The sequence below is a fragment of the Dermochelys coriacea genome, chromosome 3 (genome assembly GCF_009764565.3).
Source record: "Dermochelys coriacea isolate rDerCor1 chromosome 3, rDerCor1.pri.v4, whole genome shotgun sequence".
Classification (NCBI taxonomy): Eukaryota; Metazoa; Chordata; order Testudines; family Dermochelyidae; genus Dermochelys; species Dermochelys coriacea.
The window spans coordinates 160,005,665-160,022,039 of NC_050070.1; the positions used below are offsets into that span (position 1 = coordinate 160,005,665).

General features: G+C 45.0%; 1 protein-coding gene across 1 annotated transcript; it reads right to left on the bottom strand.

Moving 5' to 3' along the window:
- Positions 1 to 10,907: 10,907 nt before the first annotated feature.
- On the bottom strand, positions 10,908 to 16,149 carry LEFTY1 (left-right determination factor 1). Its single transcript, XM_038396793.2, has 4 exons — positions 15,643 to 16,149; positions 14,351 to 14,597; positions 13,032 to 13,271; positions 10,908 to 12,093 (listed from the first exon to the last, which is right to left on the bottom strand). The coding sequence occupies exons 1-4, from the start codon at positions 15,905 to 15,907 to the stop codon at positions 11,754 to 11,756; spliced, it is 1,092 nt and encodes a 363-aa protein (XP_038252721.1). The 5' UTR covers positions 15,908 to 16,149; the 3' UTR covers positions 10,908 to 11,753.
- Positions 16,150 to 16,375: the final 226 nt, after the last annotated feature.

Below are 16,375 nucleotides of genomic sequence, written 5' to 3' on the forward strand. Positions count from 1 at the left end.
TTCTTCCCTCTTTGCTTTGCCCCCCTGCTTTAGAATCAGGTGAGCATTACCTCATGGCAGTCCCAAACTGTCCAAAGGAAGGGGGGTGACTCACTCAAGAGGCCAACAGATTCTTTTGTTGCTGCCTAGGCCCGCGTCCTTTGTTCCTGTGAGGCTGGGCTGGGTTTATCCCATACATGCTCTGATGAGGTATGAACTGCCTCTCTGCTCTTGGGGAGTTTTTCCTTGGGCTTATTTTAAACCATGAAGACACATGTTCAGCCTCACAACTATATACATGAAATTATAACTTCTAACATTATTATAACATTGCTGTAACAACAATTATTATAACATCACTATGGCCACAATGCTCAGTGCATCATGAGACTTCTGAAGACACCTGACACGACAAACTTTGCATTAGATACCATACAATCATATTATCAGGATGAACATGGGGGTGTAGGGTGTTCCCAGGAGGTACAGAATGTCACATCATGAAAATGTTCCATTTCTTCTGGGAGGATTAGACTCTCAACAGCTGAACACATCTTTATGAAACTGTTGGCCAGAGTCAGTGTCGGCTCTGGCCTGGCAGCCAGAGTTGGTGCCGGCATAATGAGAGTCCATGAAAATGTTAAATTTCTTCAGGGAGGATTAGATCCCCAACAGCTGAACACATCTCTATGAAACTTGCAGCCACAGTCGGCACCAGCCCTGGCCTTGTGGCCAGGCCATGCAAGTCAGTATGTACAGCTTTCTTCTGGGTGTCTTCTTAGGGAAGGGATCCAGGATATCCACAGCTACATGATGAAATAGAACCTCAATTATGGGGAGTGGCTGGAGAGGGGCATTGACCTGGTCATATTGCACCTGGGAGCCATATAAAGTCCATAGGCACCAACTCCGTGGGTGTTCCAGGGCTGAAGCATCCACAGGAAAAAATTAGTGAGTGCTCTGCACCCACTGGCAGCCAAGCTCCGCCCCCCCCGAGCGCACCACGTCCCCACTCCTCCACCTACCTCCCAGAGTTTCCCATCAAACCACCATCAAACAGCTGTTTGGGGCATGCTGGGAGGGAGTGGGAGGAGAGGGAACGTGGCGCGCTCAGGGGAGGGAGGCAAGGAAGAGGTGGGGCCAGGGCAGGGATTTGGGAAGGAGTTGGAATAGGGGCAGGGAGGGGATGGAGTTGGGGTGGGGCAAAGGGGGGAGGGGGCGGGGCCTTGTGGAAGGGGTGGAGTGGGGGTGGGGCCAGGGGCAGAGAGGGGTCAAGTACCCACGGGCAGGAGCAGAAGTCGACGCCTATGGGTAGGCGAGGTCTCCCAGGATAACAATGGACATTTCGACTTCCCCTACGGTGATCTTCTGGTCCAGAAAGAAAATCCCTGCTTGTAGTTTCTTGAACAGGCCAGTGTTCTGAAAGATGCGTGCATCATGCACCTTTCCGGACCAGCCCGCCTTAATGTCTGTGAATCGCCCTGGAAAACCACTGAGAATTACCCCTTGCGATTAATGTACTCTGTGGCTATGTTGTCTGGTGCCAGAATTGGAATGTTTGTGCCATCTATCACATCTCCGGAGTTAGGGAAGCCCATTTGTGCAAAGCCATTCACAATGGCACACACGTTGTTCAGAGTCACGGACTTTCAGAGCAGGACTCCACCTTTCAACTTTCCCACTCTGAACTAGTTAGCAACCAATCGGTAGCAGTCTGGAGTAGCCAGCTTCCACAGTTCAATCACTATGCGCTTCTCCAACAGCAGGGCAGCTTTCATTCTCGTATCCTTGCACCGCAGGGCGAGGGCAAGCTCATCACACAGTCCCATGAATGTGGCTTTCCTCATCCGAAAGTTCTGCAGCCACTGTTCGTCATCCCAGACGTGCATCACAATGTGACCCCACCACTCACTGCTTGCTTCCCGAGCCCAAAAGCAGCATTCCACTGTGGTCAGCACTCCGGGAATGCTACAAGCAATCTTGTGTCGTAGCTACTATGCGTGGCGAGATCAATATTGCACTGCTCTTGCCTTTGTAGTTTAAGGAATAACTCCACTGCCACTCATGTCATGTTGGTCAGTGCTAGCAGCATTCTGCTAGCAGCAGACATCAACAGCTCAGGATCCATTCCTGCAGCCCAAAAGAGGCAGGGCAGGGCGCGCTGTACACAAATCATTGAAAGATGGCGCCAAATGCAGACGGATGCACAGGGATTGATGGGATGTGAAGAATGAATCACGGGGCATTGGGACTGGACCCAGGATGCCCCGCAACCCCCTCTGCCTTCCCACAAATCTTAGCGGCAAAAGAGAAAGAGGTGCTCTGTGGGATAGCTGCCCAGAGTGCACCACTCTGAATAGCACTGCAAGTGCTGCAAGTGTGAACACGCAGGCAACTATCAGTGTGAACACACAAGAGTGGTTTTCCTTCAGTGCTTTCTGAGCGGCGCTGTAACTGCCGGCGCTGTAACTTTGCAAGTATAGATGTGCCCTTAGTATCTCATGAGAGCAGTCAAGACTGATGGGATTATAGAGAGTGAACTCCTTTGTGGAAGGTAGTCCCTACAGGTCACAGCTGAAGCACATTGATGTAGGGTGTGATAGCATTTGCACAGTTGCTGCCCATCTCTGTCAATCCAGCTCTTTACACAAGAAAGACATTCACATCAAATGTAAAATGTTGTATAAAGATAATGTTAAATAGCTCTTAAAAATATGATAGCACTGATGGAATCGCAGTGTCCTGAAAACTGCTTAATTCCCTTAATTGACGCCCCATCATCTCAGGCATTGGCATCCTGACAGCAGGATTGTCTTGCTATGCAGACTCCCTCCTAAGGCCCTACACTCCCAGCACTCCCAGCTATCTTCGAGACACCACTGACTTCCTGAGGAAACTACAATGGCCACTATGCATGTAGAAGCCCTCTATACCAACATTCCACACAAAGATGAAATACAAGCCGTCAGGAACGGTATCCCCGATAATGTCATGGCAAACCTGGTGGCTGAACTTTGTGACTTTGTCCTCACCCATAACTATTTCACATTTGGGGACAATGTATACCTTCAAATCAGCGGCACTGCGATGGGTACCTGCATGGCCCCACAGTATGCCAACATTTTTATGGCTGACTTAGAACAACGCTTCCTCAGCTCTCGTCCCCTACTGCCCCTACTCTACTTGCTCTACATTGATGACATCTTCATCATCCCGTGCATAATGACAGGTTTCAGAGTAGCAGTCGTGTTAGTCTGTATTCGCAAAAAGAAAAGGAGTACTTGTGGCACCTTAGAGACTAACAAATTTATTAGAGCATATGAAGTGAGCTGTAGCTCACGAAAGCTTATGCTCTAATAAATTTGTTAGTCTCTAAGGTGCCACAAGTACTCCTTATCTTCATCATCTAGACCCATGGAAAAGAAGCCCTTGAGGAAGTCCACCATGATTTCAACAATTTCCATTCCACCATCAACCTCAGCCTGGACCAGTCCACACAAGAGATCCACTTCCTGGACACTACGGTGCTAATAAGCGATGGTCACATAAACACCACCCAATATCGGAAATCTACTGACCGCTATTCCTACCTACATGCCTCCAGCTTTCACCCAGATCACACCACACGATCCATTGTCTATGGCCAAGCTCTACGATATAACCGCATTTGCTCCAACCCCTCAGACAGAGACAAAAAACACCTACAAGATCTCTATCAAGCATTCTTACAACTACAATACCCACCTGCTGAAGTGAAGAAACAGATTGACAAAGCCAGAAGAGTATCCAGAAGTCACCTACTACAGGACAGGCCCAACAAAGAAAATAACAGAACGCCACTAGCCATCACCTTCAGCCCCCAACTAAAACCTCTCCAATGCATCATCAAGGATCTACAACCTATCCTGAAGGACGACCCATCACTCTCACAGATCTTGGGAGACAGGCCAGTCCTTGCTTACAGAGAGCCCCCCAACCTGAAGCAAATACTCACCAGCAACCACACACCACACAACAGAACCACTAACCCAGGAACCTATCCTTGCAACAAAGCCCGTTGCAAACTCTGTCCACATATCTATTCAGGGGACACCATCATAGGGCCTAATCACATCAGCCACACTATCAGAGGCTCATTCACCTGCACATCTACCAATGTGATATATGCCACCATGTGCCAGCAATGCCCCTCTGCCACGTACATTGGTCAAACTGGACAGTCTCTACGTAAAAGAATGAATGGACACAAATCAGACGTCAAGAATTATAACATTCAAAAACCAGTTGGAGAACACTTCAATCTCTCTGGTCACTCGATTACAGACCTAAGAGTGGCTATCCTTCAACAAAAAAGCTTCAAAAACAGACTCCAAGGAGAGACTGCTGAATTGGAATTAATTTGCAAACTGGATACAATTAACTTAGGCTTGAATAGAGACTGGGAGTGGATGGGTCATTACACAAAGTAAACTATTTCCCATGTTTATCCCCCCCCACTGTTCCTCAGACGTTCTTGTCAACTGCTGGAAATGGCCCACTTTGATTATCACTACAAAAGGTCCCCCCCTCACCCCGGCTCTCCTGCTGGTAATAGCTCACCTTAAGTTATCACTCTCCTTACAGTGTGTATGGTAACACCATTGTTTCATGTTCTCTATGTATATAAATCTCCCTACTGTATTTTCCACTGAATGCATCCGATGTAGTGAGTTGTAGCTCACAAAAGCTTATGCTCAAATAAATTTGTTAGTCTCTAAGGTGCCACAAGTACTCCTTTTCTTTTTCCACTCTGTATTTGCTTGAGTTCTCCTTTCCCAGACCTTCACCTGGTTTTTGTAGAAGCCCAGTGGAACTTCACTGATTGCCACCTTTGTTCAAATGTGGATTGGGCATTTGCCATTCTACTTAGATTACCATGTAGGACCACCCTGATAGGCTAAGTGTCAGACATTGTTTGCAGGACTTTGTGAAATGCAATAAATAAATAAAGAGAAGAGAAAATAAGGTCCAACCAACAGATAAGGTTGTGACTTATCATTGTAATGGTAGATTAAGACAGCAAATAACAGAGCAATATAACTTAAAATGGTAACAGATCTAAGGATCAAAAGACAGTGAGGGCAATTTAATTAATCAAAAAATCATATCTAATATCTAATGTGGTATGAAAACATCTGTTTTCTGTTTTGTTCTTTAACCCTCCAAAATACTGAAATAGTATAATACAAAGATACAAGTTAAGTAATGACAAGTTTCAGAGTAGCAGCCGTGTTAGTCTGTATTCGCAAAAAGAAAAGGAGTACTTGTGGCACCTTAGAGACTAACAAATTTATTAGAGCATAAGCTTTCGTGAGCTACAGCTCACTTCATCAGATGCATATAAGTTAAGTAATCTTATCTATTCTGATAAAGTCACATACATGCATTAGGGGGAAAAAAACCTTCCTACTACTTAAATGAGGGAACAAGTCATATAACAAATTTCCCTATAGAATCCCATTAGGAATGCCAGCACTACACATCTAAATGTCATCTTAGAAGTATAGATCAAGAAGCCCAAATCTTATTATGACATTGAAGATTAGGTTTAATTCAGGTACAACAGTAATGAGTTCTGGTGGAAAACCTCATGATAGCCAGCAAGGTCCTATCCCGCAAACATTTACACATGTGCTTTACATTAAGTAGACTAATTGATTTCAAAAAGAAAAGGAGTACTTGTGGCACCTTAGAGACTAACAAATTTATTAGAGCATAAGCTTTCGTGAGCTACAGCTCACTTCATCGGATGCATTTGGTGGAAAAAACAGAGGAGAGATTTATATACACTGTGTATATAAATCTCTCCTCTGTTTTTTCCACCAAATGCATCCGATGAAGTGAGCTGTAGCTCACGAAAGCTTATGCTCTAATAAATTTGTTAGTCTCTAAGGTGCCACAAGTACTCCTTTTCTTTTTGCGAATACAGACTAACACGGCTGCTACTCTGAAACCTGTAATTGATTTCAGTGGGACTACTTATGTGCTTAATGTTCAGCATTTGCAGGATTGGGGTTTAGAACAGCACATATCAGTGAAATACAAAAGAATTTTATAACATCTTCCTGTACTTGAGGCTTGATTCTCCTCTGTTGCATCAGTTTTACCCCACTGTAACTTCTTAGGGCCAGATGGAGCTGCATTTGTTTTACATCAACTGAGGTTTGGGCCCCATGATTTTTTAAGTGGAGAGCATCTTTCTCATGTTTGCAAAATTAGGACACAGCTCAAAGTTTAACTGACATTTTATGCCAAATTTGAGAAAAACATTGGGTGAAAACCAACATAATATGAGTCTGTAACAAGTGATTTAGTAAGTTGATGAGAAACCTTGTATTTGTATAGCTAGATTGTAATGTATCTATTAGTGGGACTCTGTTAAGATGAAAAACTATATTTTTCATATGCCATTGTCTTTTATATGGGTAACTAACATTGGAAGATGTTTAAAAAACTGGGCCCAGATCCTGCAATCTGATCTGTATTAATAGCTACTTATGCCCTCACAGAGCACTGCTGAAGTCAATGAAGGTGCACAGATCTGCTTCTATGGATTCAATTGCAGGATCAGGCCCTACTTTCCTTATTGGTATTAATTAGATTTGTTCAATTTCTGCATTTTACTCAGTATAGTCAGTTTCCCTTTCCACTTCTAGGGTTCACTATTTCTTTTTCTCATGTACTAACCCAGTGTTCTTGTGCTTTCAACACCGCAAGAGGATGTTACCTTTTAAAAACCCTGTTTTCACTTTTTTAAAAAAATCTTACTTTTTATGGAACCATTTCTGTTCATACTTGGTTTTGTAAGCCCCTCCCTCTGCTCCTTCCTTTCTTATAAGAGAACCTGAATGTTGAGCCTAAACTAAGATGACAGGGTATAGCTAAAATGTTTTCATGGCTTTCCTCAGAAGGCCCATTATCACTCAAACAGAAGGAAAAATATGACAGCTCAACAGGCTTTTTATGTGTTACAATTTGTACAGATGTTAAAACAGCAGACCAGTGCACAAAAAGATACCATGCAAAAGGCATTCTGGATGCAAGATGATGCGCTGGGAGATGCTACTGTGATAATGGCTGGGGGTGAAACAGTCCCCCAGGCAAGGATAAGTTTCTCACCTTATATTTCACAAACTGCTTTCAACCTAAAAAGAAAAGGAGTACTTGTGGCACCTTAGAGACTAACAAATTTATTAGAGCATAAGCTTTCGTGAGCTACAGCTCACTTCATCGGATGCATTTCCTTTCAACCTAGTAGTCTGAAACTCCTCTCCAAAACTCTCTGTTTGCCTCATCCCCTCATCTCAAACAGTCCCTGGTGTCTGTCTCTCTTTTTCACTGTGAAGCATACGGAAGTTACAAATGCAGAATGGAGTTAAAGGAGATTTGAGAAAACATCATGGATGTCAAGAGACTTGGGCCTGTATCGTTTTGGTGCTTTCTAGTTTATCATCATGCTTGTGTCCAGTGGTTATAGAAAGGAATGGAAATCATGCCCAACTCTTCCCCTGACTTACAATTTATAATAATACAGTGTGTGTATATGCACGCATGCACGCAAAACCTTTTATCTGAGGATCTCAAACCACTTTCAAATACTAATGAATGAAGCCCCCACAACAGCTTTGTGAATTGGGGAAGCATTATTACCCCCACAGGGAAAGTAAAGTTGCAAGAGGTTAGGTGGCTCAAAGACAGGTTTGTGGCAGGGCCAAGAACAGTACCCACAAGATGGGACTCCTAGTTCTGTGCTTTAGCCACAATCTTTCTCCTCTCTTTAGCTGAACACAATATAAATACCCACACTAGGATTTAGCTAGGGCAATCAGTCTTCATTCTCATGCAAGGAACCAATCCCTTCCTTCCTCAGATAGTACTGGATGTGGCTAGTTTGTTGAGAAATTGGCTACTTTACACTTTGTTATGCTGTCTTGCCTTCAGGCTACTCCCTGAAATGGAATAAGAAGCTGGGCCTGAATTTTCATGACAATAAAAGCAGACTTCTACATAATCATGGGAAGGAGGTGTCCAGAGATAATAGGGCTTATCTATTTGTATTCAAATAACTCACAGAAAGGTACTGAGTGCCACAGATCCCCTCAGTGAGGTCTAATGAGTCTGTTTATTTCTTTTCTTTTTCTCTCCCTAAAGTTCCTTTATTTTATTAAAGGGAATTGATGACAGAGAAAGGTGCCAGAACACCAAACTGAGGGCCATCATTTAACCATTGAAAAGATTGAGCATGCACAGTACCAATGCAAGCTTTCCCGTGTCTCAGACCTGACCAGCTCAAAGGTCTGAGAAGTGTTTCAGGCCTTAGGCTCTTCACTAAATGAGTTAGACCAGGGGTTCTCAAACTGGGGGTCGGGACCCCTCAGGGGGTCACAAGGTTATTACATGGGGGGTTGCGAGTTGTCAGCCTCCACCCCAAACCCTACTTTCCTCCAGCATTTATAATGGCGTTAAATATATAAAAAGATGTTTTTAATTTATAAAGGGGGGTCGCAGTCAGAGACTTGCTATATGAAAGGGATCACCAGTACAAATGTTTGAGAACCACTGAGTTAGAGAGACCAAAGACAAAGGCTCGGGGGTGGGGCCAGGGCCAGTGCCCTGTTGTGGGGCTGGCCAGGCTCGGGGGCGGGGCCAGAGCTGGTACCTGGCTGGGGGGCTGGCTAGTCTCGGAGGAGGGACCAAGGTGGGCACCTAATTGGGAGGGCTGCCAGATTTGGGGGCGGGACCAGGGCTAGCACCATGCTGGGGGGCTGGCCAGTCTCGGGCATGGGGCCAGCGCCTAATTGGGAGGGCTGCCAGGCTCGGGGGCAGGACCAGGGCTGGCACCATGCTGGGGGGCTGGCAAGTCTCGGGCGCGGGGTCAGCGCCATAGTGGGGAGTGGCCAGGCTCGGGGTGGGTTCAGGGCTGGCGTCTTGCTTGGGGGCCAGCCTAGCTCGTAGGCAGGGCCAGCACTGGCACCTTGTTGGGGGTTGGCCTGGTTTAGAGATGGGGCCAGGGCTGGTGCCTTGTTGGGGGACTGGCCACGCTTGGGGGTGGGGCTATGGTTGGCACTATGGTGCAGGGGTGGCCAGGGGTGGCGGCAACTCCACGGCAGGCACCTTGCTTGTGGGCCGGCCAGAATCGGGACAGGTGCCTTGCTGGATGGCTGGCCAGGCTCGGAGGCGGGGCCAGGGCCAGTGCCTTGCTGGGGGGCTGGCCAGGCTCGAGGGCAGGATCATGGCCAGCGCCACGTTGGGGGGGTGGCCAGGCTAGGGGGCAGGGCCAAGGCTGGCACCTTGCTGTGAATCCAGCCAGGCTCAGCGGCGGGTCCAGGGCCAGTGCCAGTGCTGTACTGGGGGCCAGGGCCAGTGTCTTGCTGGGGGGCTGGCAAGGCTTGGGGGTGGAAGCAGGGCCGACGCCATGGTGTGGGGGGTGGCCAGGCTCGGGGGCGGGGCCAATGTTGGTGCCATGCTGCAGGGCCAGCCAGGCTCGCAAGTGGGGCTGGGGTCAGGGCCGGCTCGTGTGCCCTCTACTGCCCCTAGTGTCCATTGGGCCACATGGCCGCCCCTGCCCACTCCCTGCCCTCTGCTGCCCCAGTAACCATTAGGCAGTATAGCCGCCCCTCCACACCCTCTGTTGCCCCTAGTGACTGTTAGGCAGTATAGCCGCCCCCTCTCTGCTGCCCCGGTGCCCTTTCAGCAACATAGCTGTCCAGGCCTGCTCCGTGCCCCCTGCTACCACTGGTGGCCATTAGGGAGCATAGCTTCCCCTGCCCACTCCCTGCCCTCTGTTGCCCCTAGTGGCCATTAGGTAGCTTAGCTGTCCCTGCGCATTCCTTGCCCTCTGCTGCCCCTGTGATGGGATCCCTGGGGTGCAGCCTGGGACCTTGGAACCACTGTGCCCCCTAAACTCTCTCCAGCCTGTGCTGTCTCTCAGAATGCCTTGCTAGTGACCAGCAGCAAACCCCTCCAGGTGCTGTGATCACTCAGCACAACCACATGTGGAGCCCCACACCCAGCTATATTGCATGAATGCTCCCAGAGTCACACATGAATCACACAGGGAGGCACCAACCAGAACCCTCCAGATCCCAGCGCTGTACTCAGAAATATACCATCTTGCACTGCTCAAGACAAGCAATGCAGATTTATTAATTGGTTCACCACTTCATCAGTGAAAAGTGGATATACACCAGCCTTTGCAAACCTAAGCAGTTTTGCCACACACTTCATACAAACTCACTGGTAAAGATAAACAGTTAAACAACAAAGTATCTCAATTAATCTTCAGATTCAACAGCCTTAACCATGAATGGGGCAGTTCACACCTTTCAGAGTTGTTATTTCAGGCTTATTGGCTGCAAGGGCAGCGTTAGCAATGCATCTGATCATGTTCAGAAGATTTTGCCTTTCACGAGGATTTAAAAGCTGCTTTTTTAAAAGAAAATAAAAGCTTAAATTCTGCAGAAACTGATGGAGTCAGGAGAGAAGCACTTGTGCTGTGTGTTGCCACTTAATGGCTCAACCCAACCACTGTCTTCACAGAAAGAGAGTCATATAAAAGACAGACATATAAAAAGTCATCAGATATATATACATAGGTCCAGATTCTGATCTCATTCAGATTGAGGTCAATCTGGAATAATTCCATTAAATTCAATGGAGTTACTCCAGATTTGTAACTGAAAGCAGAATCTGGCTCATACAGAAATATATAGGATATATGCATATTCATTTACCAGATTAACACTTTGTCTGGTCATAACAGGTATATCTTACATGAATGTGGATTTATCAGTTCAGATTTGTCAGTAATCTTTCCCACAATAAAGCACCCTCCTAGCTAGTCATAGTTACCAACAAAAGACATCAACATTTTAATTTTATACTTTTATTGTTTTCCTAGTGTTTCAAAATATACAAGACTGAAGGAAAAAAAAATCTACTCTGGAATGATAGTGGCATACAACTTGAAAAAATAAGGGCCTGATCCTGCAAACCCTTACTCATCATGTGAGTGGTCTTTACCCCCCCAGCATTCCCAATGACTTCAGGATGGAAGGATCAGACCCTAAAGTTATGGCACAAAGATGAGAAATAGACAGTTTTGAGTTGTAAAGTATTTAAATTTAAGTGCTTCTGGTCTGTGATTCATGGTAAGTATGTTTTTATGGTCAAGACTGACACAGACAAAATTACCGGGCATGAGATTTCAACACATGGTTAAGAATGATTGGTTCAACAGTTCTTCAGCTGGAAATCATCATTGCTATTTCTGCTTTCCTCTGCAGCCGTTCGCTATGAGTCTGGTTCTGAAGTCAATGGTGTTACACCAGTGTAAGGAGAGAGCCAGGCTTCATATTTATCAAGTACATAGGGCAGCAAAATACATGTGTATATATACGGACTGTCTTTATTGGCCATTTCTGCATTAGCAGTGGGCACCACACTGGGTGCAATGGCCAGAGTCACACTGCTAGCAGAGGACACAGGCAGCACTATTCCTCAACGGGGCAAATGCAGTTCCAAGCAACCGTCAAACCCTTTTACAGGGTGCAATATTCAAAGTCCTTTGCACCAGCCCCAACAACCAGCTGGCATGAAGGGGCAGGGAGGGGAGCTGAGCCATGTCTGCGACCCCTTTTGCAGCATCTAGGGTTGATGGTAAAGGGAGGAAAGGGCTCCTGAAGGTCCCCTCCCCCTTGCAAGAGCAGCCAGGGCCTGCGCCATATGTCTTTATTCTACACCACTGCTATGTTGTCCATAACGCAGCCACATTTTTCTACGATCATGTTAGGAAATTCAGCCACTTCAATTTCCGTGTAATTTCCCTTCTTGACGAGGTACATCATGGGAAGTGGAGAGCTCTCCACCACGGCACAGGTTCTTTCTCCATAGCGAAAGTGGCGCAAGAGGCTCTTGGCCTGCACACAGCCCCCCATGCAGATGTAGGCCTGGTACCCCGCAGGCTCAATAATCCAGTACTGAGTCCAGGTCAGTTCTCGGAAGTTGATGTAGTGTTCCTGCCGGCAGCAGATGGGTTTCTTTGTCACGCTTTCCTCCTTGCAGTCTCCAGGCCCCCTATCAAAAAGCAAAGCCAAGAAATAATGTTTCTGTGACTGAAAATCAGGACTCATGTTGAAAGATGGGGGGGGGGCAGTCCTTGTCATTAACATCAGAGAAGGGCCTGAGGTGCAAAGCTTGGCTCTGGATTAGCACCCTGCCTGCCCCCAGAATTCAGGGATGTTTAGATCCAAGGTGTGGGTTCAGACCCATTCTTAAATCAAGTATTTAAGTATGGAAATAAGCTCAGTAAATCTGAGGAGAGGAGAGGCTTTAAAGTAAAGAAACTTCCTAGCTATTCCATTTGCAGTGATTTCTTTCTTACTGGGAAAGCTGTGTCCTTTGGGCCTGAGTCTCCATTGCTATGCACCTTGTGCAGTCCTTTACACTGTGCAAAGTGTAAAATGCTATTGTATCAGAACAGGAGAGCTTTACAAACTCTTGAACTTACTTTGCCTCTGTGTAAATGACTCAAGGCTGTGGAGAATCAGTCCTTCTGTTCTCGGGCTCTAAAAATTCAATACTATCCCAGCCCAGATATGTTTGTCTCCTCTACTATCTCCGTGTTTCCGTGATCTGAATGATTATTTGTAAAATATATTACAACTAGAGACCCTAATCAAAACCCTTTGGGATAATTTGGATCTAGATCTGAACTTCACAGCTGGTTCCTAGCTCTAGAATGGGCCTAACTAAAACCCCATGTCCAAATAGTCCAAATTTTAGGAAAGTTTGGAACCAGATCTTTATTCAAACTTTGTGGCTCATTTCATTTCTAATTTTGACACATTATTTACCTCAGTATGCATCTTTAAGACCTCCTTGCATTTTCATCTACCCACTTTAGGAATTTTTCCACTAAATCATGCCTATCCAAGCCTGGCCTGAAATGTTATCTTCAGTATGAATTAGCAACCAAATACCAAAGACAGCATAACCTTGGATTTGACACATACCCATAGTCTTCCAGATTGAGGGTATAAAGCACCAACTCGGGTTTGCCCAGGGCTTTATCCAAAGGATCCTGAGAGGTAAATCGCACGACTTTGGCCATTTCTGAGGCATAGCTACCTAGCCTTTCTCCTTCAATCCAAATCTCCAGGAGCATTGGTCCCTGCTTCTTGGCTTTTAGCCAGTAATGTACAGCCTGGGTCACATCAAAATTCCTCCAACCAGATTCCATTATTGGAACCAACCTGTGTGACAAGGTGGAGACAAAAAAAAGAGTCCATTTCAGGGAATTGAAGGCACAGGACCGGCAACTCATAGCTGTCTTCAGCCAGATAATGCCTGGTGAAACTCTGTTTACAACAATAGTATTACACCAGAGATTAATTTAGTCCCTCTAGTTTGCCATGTGCCCTGACTATACAATAATTCTTAATGGATAGCTATTATTAAACTTTAATAAAAAATAATAATACTTATTTTTAAGAGAGATATAGATATACTCACATAGCAAATGTTGTGGTACTAACTAAAGAACTACTATATCCATTCACATCAAAGAATTTCTTAGGATTTGACAGAGTTTTGACAATACAGGACCATATTCAGCCTTGGCATAAACAAGTGCAAGCCCTTTAAAAACAATGTCATTTACATCTGTTTTTGCCAGAGATGAATTAGGTCTATAAAGTTCTACGCAGAAATGAGGTTTATAGCTTTTGTGTCTGATCTTGCCCTCACTGAAGTCGATTGCAAAGCTTTCATAGACTTCAGTGGTGCAGAATCACAGCCCCTGTATGGAATTTGCATAGTCAATGACCAATGAAAGAAATCTTCAGAAGAAGAAAAATCAGCAATCCATCAATGTTTTCAAAATAAGAAACAGAGAGAGAGAGAGAGAGAGAGAGAGATGTGAATGAGACAGAAGGCTATGCCAGAGCAAGAGACTAGAACTAATTATTAAGATTACAATTTTTTAACTGTATTATAATGTATAGCTTTCAGACAAAATACAGAAATACAGTCACTTCAAGATGAATATTGCAATCTTTGTAAGAAATAAAGACGCCCTTGCTCTTACGAATTCATTATGGAATTAAAAGAGGATACAAAGCCAGAGCCTGCAGTTTTACCTAGATAGGAACTGTGCCAGAGCAAGGGTTGTGGGCCTAATTCTGATCTCACACCAACAGTTTACAGGTGTAGCTCCACTGGATTCATTGGAGTTTCTCCTGATTTAGGCAAGTGTAGGTGACATCAGAATCAGGCCCAGTAAAACGAAGTCCCTAAAATGCAGCTATATCCACATTAAAGGATAATTTCTTACCTGGAATCAATCAGGGAAGTCCTGTTAGTGCCATCAGCTTGAATCTGCACCCAGTACACGCTGACTCTGGCGTTAGTGACTGGCCGGTGAGATTGCTTGGTTGTAGGCATGTTCGTTCTGTTCAGGGGCTTTTTGAAAAGTTTTAGTTCAGCCATCATCACTTCACTGTTTTCAGGTATTCTCCCTTCCATGTCAAAGACCAGATTCTGGCGTGTGGTATCAGAATAGAGAACTTCTCCTGCAATATCTGTGTACATTGGGAACAACAAGGAGAGCCTGGCTCAGCATCATTTCCATCCCACACAAGCAAAGCCCTAACACTTCCCTTTCATTCCTACTTACCACAACACACTCATCTCATACTCCAAAGAGCAGGCCACTTAGTCCCTACACAGGTACTAAACACGTCTTTTCTAATGCACATTTGAATCAATGCCTTGTAAATGCCCTCATCATCTCCCTCTGCATGGCTCTCTGTAACCTGGTGGATAATGGGAAGGAATAAGTATTTTATTTCCCGCAGAACTCAAAACCACCAATGGCTGGGCATTTATTTATTTTACAGATCTCTGTATGAAAAAAGGCTGTTGGGCTGTTTTAAACAGACAACTGGCCTTTGGTAACTGCCCTGGAAAACAATGTAAATCTCTGGAATGCTGAGCATGCTGAGATTTTGGGTACAAATAACACTAATATCTCATGTAAGGCTAATCAGAACTTTCCTGTTGGAATTTTTTCTGACTGAAAATTGAGTTTTGGCTAAACAAAACTTTGCGTGGAAAGTACCTGCTTTCCTCACAACGTTTTGATTTTTTTTGTCAAAAAACTGAAAACTGACATTTTTGCAGTTTTTAGCTAGAAACTGGTGGGGGGAAGGGAGGAGAGGGAAGGAGGTTTGATTTAAAAAGATTTTTTAAATTTTTGTCAAAATTTTCTATAGCAGTAAACCCACTTTTCAACCAGCTCCAATATCAGTGTAATGACCATGCAAACCTCCATGTTATGCTTTAGTCTTTAAACCACCATTACTTTATGCACATCTATTTTATCCACATAATAATAAATAGAGAAGGGTCCTAAGCTGTAATGTTCAGCTCCAGAAACAGATCCAAATTGAAAAGCCCCAAAGTTTGCCAGTTGGCACTAAGGTTTTTGTTCAGCCCATTATATATCTGAAATCCAGAAAGTATGGAATCCAGAAAGCATATCTAGATCTGAACTTCCCCCAAATTCAGTGGGTGTTTGGATCTGGGGTTTTGCTAAACTAATTGTAATAATACTAGCATTGTTACCTGCATTGCCCGGGATTCCTCTCAGGATGCCAGCCAAACTTGGCAAAGCTCTTCTCTTCACTCTGTGGCGCCTCAACATGGAGATGTATTTGTTCCTTATGTGATCTGGGATAACTAGATTCACTAGATCTCTCTTCTGAAGTTTTGGAACCTCAGAGAGCCCCAGTTTCTCCAGCAAAGCCTCCTTGAGCTTTTTCTGGGTTAATCCACTGGCAGTGGTGGCTAGGCAGACTACACAGACCATCCAGCCAAGCCTCACACTCATCCTCTGTCAGTCACCAAACAGCTTATGAGAATGGATGAACTGATCACTCTCCCTGGAGACTGCTCTTGGCAGAGATGCCTCTTCAAGTTCCCAAGCTGCCTGAATGGGAAAGGGACCTAATGTGTTGGATTTTTATAGCAAGTCCGGTCCCACTGGAACAACAAATTCCACAAGTGGAGGTGAAGCGGAGGACTTGAAAGGGATACTCTCACATTGTTAGTAACAAGACATATTAACACCTTCATGTGCTGTGAAGTAAATATAAGAAATATTTAGGATAGTCTCCAGTTATATTAAATTGGAAGAGGGTTTCCATTCTTTTTAGCTCCCTTTTCATTTTTGCCCTCCAAAGCTCTTAATGGCCTGAAATGTCTCATGCTCAGTCTGGGTCAAAAGGAATATTTCTGCAGAGTATGAAATTATCATTTATGTACACCACCACAGTACAACTCCCCAGAAGACACAGTT